Source organism: Sparus aurata, unplaced genomic scaffold (assembly GCF_900880675.1).
Source record: "Sparus aurata unplaced genomic scaffold, fSpaAur1.1, whole genome shotgun sequence".
NCBI classification, from domain to species: Eukaryota; Metazoa; Chordata; class Actinopteri; order Spariformes; family Sparidae; genus Sparus; species Sparus aurata.
The window spans coordinates 44,818-53,687 of record NW_022045157.1 but is presented as its reverse complement, the minus strand read 5'-3'; the positions used below and the strand labels follow the sequence as shown (position 1 = coordinate 53,687).

Sequence of the window (8,870 nt, the reverse complement as noted above, 5' to 3'; positions counted from 1 at the left end):
GTGAAACCTTCAGCAGCTGAAGCTTGACTTCCACACTTCGCTGTTCGCAATGTTATAGTTCATGATCCTGTTTCAAGAAACCTTTGTGATACTAAATGTGTATACTTTTTTTCATAAACTCCACATTAAATTCTGATGTCACAGCCAAATAATTTTTTGTTGTCCAAAAAGTCTTTGCAGGAGTGAAACAAGCATCAGAGCTTCTGTGTTTTTTGTTTTGTTGGTTTTTCACCAAGATTACACAAAAGCTGTTAAACAGATTTACATGAAACTTGGCTGGAGGACGAGTTTTGGTCCACAATTGAACCAGGTAACTTTTGGTGTGGATCTAAAGTAACAGATCCAGTCATTTTTTTCTCACTTACTTCAACATTGTGATTTTTGACTTTCTTGTCAATAAATACATAAATAATTAGATTGATAAAAAAGAAAAGTTTGAATCTTTATTTCACAATACATTACTGTGTAGAAATGAAAACATGTAGCAACATAAATGTTGAGACAAATAATTGTTTTCATCATTTATTTATTCTGTCCAGATTATCAGTATTGAAATATTCATTCATAGATGCATTTTTTTCCAGAAATCAAAATATTTTCTACAAAAAAAGCTTATTTTTTTCGCCTGTGCCCATTTTTTTGTTGGTTTGTTACCAGGATTACACAAAAACTACTGAACAGATTTTTATGAAACTTGGCTGGAGGACAAGTTTTGGCCCACAATAGAACCAATTAACTTTTGGTGTGGATCTGGAAAAAGTGACGTATCCAGGATACCTTGGCCTTGAGTGCATTCCGGTTGTTGTTGTTGTTTCTAATAATGTTATCAAATTTTATTATATATATATGTATATATACTGTATTATACATACATATTTCATTTTGAAAAATTCTTCTTTTGTCCTCCATTTTGCACATAATTCAAATCACATCACTGGGTTCAGATTTAAGTTATGTATAATTCATGCGGTCTTTCTGGGGGAATACTTTGTAGTCATTTGTATTAAACCCACAGTAAGATGTCTGAAATTCTACCACTAGATGGAAACATTGAAATGCATCAACAACCAGCCTCTCTTGTTGCATACTGATGAGATTATATAAATCCAGTTTCAACATAAAGCAGTGAGGAACAAAGTCATCTTTAATTCAGTGTGTTTTATTAAAATCCACTCATTCAGTCGATCACAGTAACAAAAGTGTTGGGATTTTGTGAAATGTGAAAAAACACAAATATTACAAACAGAGGGTGCTACATTATGCCATGTGCAACTGTGAAATATCCCCCCCGAAAAAACACTTAACAGTTTTTTTCCACCTTAAATCCAGAAGATACAAAGTTAAAGCAGTGCAAACGTCAGTAAACAGAACGTGAAAATATCACTAAGTTTATACATTGTGCAACAAGAACAGATCCCCCTAGGTCAATTTTAAAGTGTTCATATGCAGAAAAGTCTGTGGTGAGACAATTTTGTAAACACATTCAAACATTTTCCTTTTGGTCAAGATTCACATTTAAAATTCAATAATATTGCATCAATACATATTTACAATGTATGCACACTTAATAGTTAAGATTTGTACACGAATACTTTAACGTCTTGTAAAAATTACACCAAATGTGCCCAAAAATCGAACAGGGACTGATTACATGTTTTTTTTAGCAGCATCGTTAACGCTTGTTGCCAGAAGGGAAAAAACACCTGATTAGTCAAAAAACATTTTATTCAAAATAATAAATATATAAGATAGATAAATACAGTATTGTGAAGGCGCGTATCATACAAACTGGCAGCCCTCTTCAGCAGGTTATTATTACTGGTAGCCTAAAGACAGTGGTTTTATTGCACAAGAGCAACAGGGAGCGACTCCCCGTTGGCACGGACCAAACTCACACAAATCCAGAAAGAATAAACTAAACGACACGCCTTCCCCCGAAGAAACTCTGCATAGAATCGGATTGACGACATGTGAAGACCACCTCAACTGTTTGAGCTATTCTATGCAGGATCTCAGATTTAAGGTGAAGTTAACAGTTTACTTTTTGGTCAAAGAACTTTTTGTTCCACGTTGAGGTGTAGTGAGTCACCCGGGTCTCGTCAGGAGCAGCCGTCTCTCCAGGTGCTATCACAAAGAGCACTGAGGGTGGACCATCTCTTTGGAGGAGTTGGTAAACTGAGGACAACAAGAAGAGATCGGTCAAAGTTTAGTGGCCAAGACTCAGGATGGAACCAACCCACACCGGCTGCTATACAAGAGCTGATGTTGCCATTTAAAGACACATTCTGTAAAAGCAAACGTGTTACCTTCGTACTGGTTGGGCCGCCTTGCTGCGAGGGGTGGAGATTGGTGTGCCAACAAAGGAGGCGGGGCGGGGCAGGCCGCTGCGGGGCGTGGCCGGGGTCGACGTGGGCGTCCCTCCACCTCCAGGTGGTTTACTGAGCATTGGGATCCCGCTGCCCACCCCGTTGTTACCCCCAGCAGTGCCGCCGCTGCTCAGAAACTGGAGGCTGGTGGAGGTCGGCATGGAGGCCGAGCCCTTGATTGTGGGGCTGACGTAGGTGGTGGCCTTTAACCTTTGGCGTGACGAGGTGGTGAAGTTTCCGACACTCTGGACCCTGTTCTGCAGCTGTCCGGGGGAGGGGACTGAGAGCGAGAAGAACATCAGTGACCCTTCTGCTGAAAAATACTTTGATTGAATTATTAGAGGGGAGTAGGTGTCTTACTGGAGGACTGCAGTCGAGTCAGCCCGCTTGACCAATCAAAACTCTGGCTGGAGTCAGAACCAGTAAGAAAGGAAGGACGAGTATCTGATGACGTCGCGTCCACTGTTTAAAGTTGTGAGTTCAAATCCTTGAGGTTTTCACACAATTATTTTGTGGTCAAAAGAAGTGAAATGCTCAAAGAAAGTGATTCATTTAAGACTGATTCATCAGCTCAGGATGGTGAAGTGATGCTGTGAAGTCTGGAGGTTGTGGGTTCAATCCCTGGGTAGTTCAGCTGATTTTTAAACCTGATGTCCACAAGAATAAAAAAAGGTCAAACTTATTCAGGCCCATATCTGTTTGTTTAGAATAAAGAGTGGTAGAAATACCCACAATCCTTTGCTGCAGTAAATAAAGAGCTGCCACACAGTTAAAGTAGTCAGTACAACAGCACAACTTCAGCAAACCTGTTTCTTCAACACGTATGAATGTATTGATTTGTTATTGAATCAGCACACACATCAGATCAGATGAGATGATTGAAAAAAACCACATGATCACTGAAATGTTTCTCCTCTGCTAAAGTAGCTGAATATAACATGCTGCTTGTATCATCATTGTGTTGTCTCTGTCAGTGTGCTGGTGGAAAGTAATTGAGTACTTTTACTACAATTAGTCATCAAATGAATTTCTGAATATGTGTCCAGGAGAAATAGCAAACAATTAATGTCAAGTCCTCCTCTTGTTCAACTTGGAAACCCATTTAACACAAAATCAATGAAGTTAATGCTGCAATGTGTTCCTTAACCAATCTACAACATAAACTCGAACATATTAAGCAGCATTTCAAACACCATGAAAGTAAATAAAACATTTCACCGACATCTTTGGACTGAACCTATGAGTGAACTTGGAGCGTCTTCTCTCTGAAGTGTGTTTGTCTGAATGACTGAGAACCTCCATGTCTTCACAGGTGCTCCACGTCACCGGCAGTGACTGATCAGGTGACAAGCAGCCAGTTTGCTGCTGCTGGTGCACTCTGGGAAGTGTGGTTCTTTGAGACGCATTCCTGAGATTCAGCTCAACAATTAATATTGTTTCCATGCTATATTAAAGGAACCAGAACACATGAACTGACATGTAGTGTGTTGATTTGAGATGTGGACCTCCAGAACCTCGTCAGATTGTCCCGACACATTTTAGATGCTTCCTGTGGTCGTTAACAATCATTTACAACAGTTTGACAACGTTTTGCAGACTTATGAAGCATTACCACATTCAAATATATAAAATGTTTGTAACATGTGGTCCAGGGTTACCTCAAAGCAAAATGGCCGTCCATCAAACAGGAAGTGGGAGACTTCAATTTGATTCATACTCAGGGGAACCCAGATTGTACCAAGTGGGATAGAGTACAAACTTTACATGGTTTGAATCATTTATTGAGCTTTATGAGCATTTTTCAGCCTTGAGAGTACTAATATGTTTAGTCAATAATACTTAGAAACTGTAAAGTTTGGTTCCAGGACTTATACTTGTGGTGGAGTAATCAAGCTATCGTTCCTTCAAACAGCTCAAATATCTTCAGTTTATTACACAATATTCAGTCGCTGCTTCATAAAAACTCTCATCGTTTGGACATTTTCACTGACTCACAGCAGAACTTCTCCTCCACAGACATCCCATTCGACTCCGTCTACTTCCTTCATTAGCTTCGCGGGACACCAGGAGATCATTCAGACATTAAACATCTTACAAACATCCGGACGTGAAACGTAACGAAAAGGTTAGCGTGTTAGCCACCAGAAGTACACATACATACTTCCACACTTAAAACAAGTTATTATTTACATAACATCAAGATAACAGTAGAAAAACACCATGTGGTTTATACAAGTAGTCTAGGAAGTACTGTAATGTTAAATACTCATGAGACTGTTATTGTTCAGATGTTTCATTTTATTCTGTACATGTTCTGAGTGTTGATGTGTACATGTTGTGTTTTAAAGGATGTGTGTTAAATTAGCACAAGTTTTATTCCAGCACATAACTTAAAGGGATATTCCGATTAATCCATGGTCTAACACACAAGTTAGACCTCTCCTCAAGAGATCAAGCTTTTATGACCGCTAGCTTATGTAGTTTTAGCAATCTCAGAAACGAGGATAACAATACACTGCAGTCTTCAGCACCGGTACAAACAGGGTCCCAGCACATAGTTGGAGGCATCAAACATCTGCATCGGTAATCGACTCGCAGGACTTCCCCACAACGACCAAGCTGCTGCAGGAGAGTGGTGAGCTGTGTTCTCTTTTCAGTAGAAATCCGGCAAAGCTAGCAGATGGTCAGAAAACTTGGTCTTACTCTGTGTCTTGATGTGTTAGACCACGACCTCAGGTGGGCAGCAGGTGAGGGAACAGAGGTGATGGTTGTTTTTCAAGTACAAGATCAGAAGAACAAATATGTGTCCAGGTCACATTAAAACAATCTGGTAAATACTGAGCATAACTGAGAATAAAGCTGTTCTGGACTGGTCTGAGTTTACAGCTGTCACTCATCAGCTGCTGGCGGCGAGCGCGTCTCCCAGCGTTTCCACAAATCGATGGACGTCGCTGAAGGAGTTGTAGAGCGGCACCGGAGCGATACGCAGCACGCTAGGCTCCCTCATGTCACACTGAACAACAGGAAGTCACAGAGTTACTGTGAGAGATCATGAACAGGGAAACAATAATGAGGATTTCTTTATTGAGGATCTACTCACAGCGACGCCCCTCTTCTCCAGCTCCTGGAAGACCTTCTGGATGTGGATGGAGAAGCAGAGTGAGAGCTGGCAGCCTCTCTGCTGAGGGTCGGAGGGCGTGATGATGCTGACGTGAGGTTTGTGAGGCTGCGCCGGGTCTTTGGTGTAATACTGTTGGATCAGGTACTCCAGGTAACCCGTCAGCAGGACGGACTTCCTGCGCAGCGCCTGCATACTGGTCATGTTGAACACCTGGAAGAATGAAATTCAACTGAGGTGAAGATAATGAAGTTAACCATATTTTTTTTTCTTATTTCTTTGATTTTTTTTCTTTTTTCCCAGAAAAATATTTTTTTCCTCTAGAAGATTTTTTATTTTTTTTGAAAAACCAAAAAAAAATTCTTAAAAAACTAAAAATATGTTTTAGAAAAAAACTTTTTTTTTGGGAAGAAAAAAAAATTCTCCGGGAAAAGAATATTTATTTTAAAAAATGGAAAATATTGGAATGATTTTTTTGACTTGTAGAGTAAAAACATTAGATAATTATTACTCTGTGATCTGATAATTCCTGCACAAAAAGGTTCAAATCCATTAAATTCTAAAAAAGGCATTGGTGAAGATCTGGATCTTGATTGTTGAACATTTTGGAGATTCTCTTCACAGACAAAACGTCATTATCATGCCTGTTGAAAGTTCTGATTCTATGTGCAAAATTCTTATTATTTCAATAAAGAAATAACTATATTAAAGAACATCGCTCATGTTGGGGAAGTTCTTTAATTAAAGCATTACGTCTGCAGTACCTCCAGACTGGCCTGCAGGGGGCAGACCAGCAGGATGGGCTGGTTGGACAGTCTGAAGCCGCTCACTCCGGGCTGCAAGTCCAACACTGAGGACACAACAAATAAACACTGTTAACAACACAAAACGTCTGAGACTTTAGTTTCTGTGTTAATACACACACGTGGCAGCTGTAATATCCTGTGAGACCACAAGATGGCAGCAAACAGCAGCTTTAAACTGATTTCTGCTCACCGTTGCTCATCTGGAAGCGAGTGTCCAGGTTGTGTCCCCACCATCCCATCAGCCTGAAGAACATACAGGATGTTAACATGATGAAAGCAGCTCGATCAGAAATGAAAAACAAACCTGAAACTTCAAACTTTTAGAAGAAAAAAGCTCTCACGCAGGTTTGATGGTGTCTTTGTGTTTCTCGTGGATAAATGCAGCGCCGAGACCTCCAGCCCCTGAGTTCAGATACTGAGAGCAGACAGTCGTACCTGATCAGTACACCTGAACTCTCATATGAATGACATGTGGAGGACTCTTCCTGTCAGCTCACCTTGTAGGAGCACCAGCAGGTGAAGTCCACCCCCCAGTCGTGCAGCTTCAGCTGGGCGTTTCCTGCAGCGTGGGCGCAATCGAACCCCACATAACAACCCTGACGCACAACAAGGAAAATAATAACTTTTTACAATACAATACATAATGTCTTTGTAAACCAAAATAAACATCTTGGCAAAAAGTGGCATCCTGTCTGTGAGCTGATATTCTTGATGTCAGAGAAGTTACTGTGATCTTGTTTTTCTCTGTTGATGAAGAAGTGATTATATTTAACCCTCGGTGGTATTTGCACGTCTTTCTGTTACCTTCCTCTGGCCGGCCTCAGTGATGGCGGCCATGTTGAACAGCTGGCCGGTGTAATACTGAACTCCACTGAGCATCACCACGGCGATGGACTCGCCCTCCTTCTCGATGACCTCCAGGATGTCCTCCGTTCTCAGAGTCTCTTCTCCCTGAACAGATCGGACAGTCTCTGGTTTGTTTCCTGTGAAGTTTCACTTTCCCTTCTCAGTTACTGAACATGCAAATGTAAACGTTAAAGTCTGTTTTACTTCAGGTGATCTATTTTCTAAGTCTGAATAGTTTTCTCTCCTGTGTTTATGACTTGAGAATGAGTCACAGGGTTGAAACTTCAGGAGAATTTATTCATTTTTCACATTTGAAACCGAGACATTAGAAAAAGTCTTCACTTTCCTCCCTTGGGGCTTCGAAGGGCACAATATGTAGCTCAGATGCTAATGCTAGCTCACAGCAAAACAACCAAACTGTGTGTGAACTGTTTGCTCCTGTACCGGTCTGGCTTTCAGCAGCAACATGCTCTCCTGAGGGTCGAATCCTCGCAGCTGGATCTGAGACTCGACGGCGTACTGAGGACAGGAGAGAAGACAGGAGTCATGTTCATTTGTTGTTTCTGTGTTGGACCACCAGCTTTTAACATCCGGTGACCTTTGAGATTCACGCTTTTTATCTGAGCTGGAGTCAAAGTGCAGCAGCGCATTTCTGTGTGATTATTATATGAGAAGAAAACATATTTTAATGACAATCATTGTGTTTCTCTCAGTGTTTTGTGGCTGTTGAAGTCGTTTCCACTGTTTAAAGTTGTGAGTTCAAATCCTCGAGGTTTTAACACAATTATTTTGTGGTCAAAAGAAGTGAAATGTTCAAAGAAAGTGATTCATTTAAGACTGATTCATCAGCTCAGGATGGTGAAGTGATGCTGTGAAGTCTGGAGGTTGTGGGTTCAATCCCTGGGTAGTTCAGCTGATTTTAAACCTGATGTCCACAAGAATAAAAAAGGTCAAACTTATTCAGGTCCACATCTGTTTGTTAAGAATACACAGGGGTAGAAATACCCACAATCCTTTGCTGCAGTAAATAAAGAGCTGCCACACAGTTAAAGTAGTCAGTACAACAGCACAACTTCAGCAAAGCTGTTTCTTCAACACGTGTGAATGTATTGATTTGTTATTGGATCAGCACACATGAGATCAGATCAGATGATTGAAACATAACAGATGTGTCAGGAGAGGTGAAGAACCACAGACCTCCCCTCCATCACACAAACGCACTCAAACTATTCACATTACATCATTTAGGAAAATGCAACAAACCACAAATAACAAAATTACACAATAAACAGAACAACTAATGAATCAATAGACAATAATCCAATAAAAACATGGATATCATCAAAACATCACAGTTACATATTAATGTGTGGAAATATGAATCATCACTGACGTCCATTTGTTTGAGACAGTTAATTGCATCATTATTGAAGCACAACGGTGCTGAGTTCTGTCTGTGTGATAATAATGATAATAATAATAATAATAATAATAATAATAATAATACACTTTATTCATACAGCAGTTTTCACAGTTAAAAAGGGCTTCATGAGGTTGAAACATGATTAAAACATGTCAGAGTTGAGGCCGATAACAGCAGATATATATAAATAATACAATAAATAAAGAGCAATGTGGATGATATTAAAACAGACGAGACACGTTGAAATAAAGCATTGTGGTGGCAGCATTAATAAAAGACTTCCTGCTGATTTAAAAGATGTCAGTGATTGT

The 8,870-nt window shown here is 40.1% G+C and overlaps 1 protein-coding gene and 1 long non-coding RNA gene across 3 annotated transcripts; both read right to left on the bottom strand.

Moving 5' to 3' along the window:
- Positions 1-1,138: 1,138 nt before the first annotated feature.
- Positions 1,139-3,712, bottom strand: LOC115578044 (uncharacterized). 2 transcript variants are annotated; one of them, XR_003983344.1, is made up of 4 exons: positions 3,589-3,712; positions 2,727-3,013; positions 2,307-2,646; positions 1,139-2,175 (listed from the first exon to the last, which is right to left on the bottom strand). It is a non-coding gene; the product is annotated as an uncharacterized LOC115578044 (long non-coding RNA). The 2 variants fall into 2 exon arrangements; XR_003983345.1 differs by having other exon boundaries at positions 2,727-2,853; positions 3,589-3,706.
- A 1,342-nt stretch (positions 3,713-5,054) lies between these two features.
- Positions 5,055-8,344, bottom strand: LOC115578042 (kynureninase-like). The gene is made up of 9 exons (XM_030410901.1): positions 8,334-8,344; positions 7,581-7,788; positions 7,095-7,241; positions 6,788-6,886; positions 6,632-6,705; positions 6,481-6,533; positions 6,249-6,334; positions 5,467-5,697; positions 5,055-5,379 (listed from the first exon to the last, which is right to left on the bottom strand). Exons 1-9 carry the CDS (start codon positions 8,342-8,344, stop codon positions 5,263-5,265), a joined length of 1,026 nt encoding a protein of 341 aa, XP_030266761.1. The 3' UTR covers positions 5,055-5,262.
- Between the last annotated feature and the right edge of the window lie 526 nt (positions 8,345-8,870).

Bases quoted from the DNA above. Each gene is read 5' to 3' on its own strand.
- LOC115578042 (XM_030410901.1), bottom strand. The intron at 7,242-7,580 runs GTACAGGAGCAA...CGATCTGTTCAG, and splicing joins TGCTGCTGAAAGCCAGACCG to GGAGAAGAGACTCTGAGAAC. The intron at 6,706-6,787 runs GTGAGCTGACAG...GTCTGCTCTCAG, and splicing joins CCTGCTGGTGCTCCTACAAG to TATCTGAACTCAGGGGCTGG.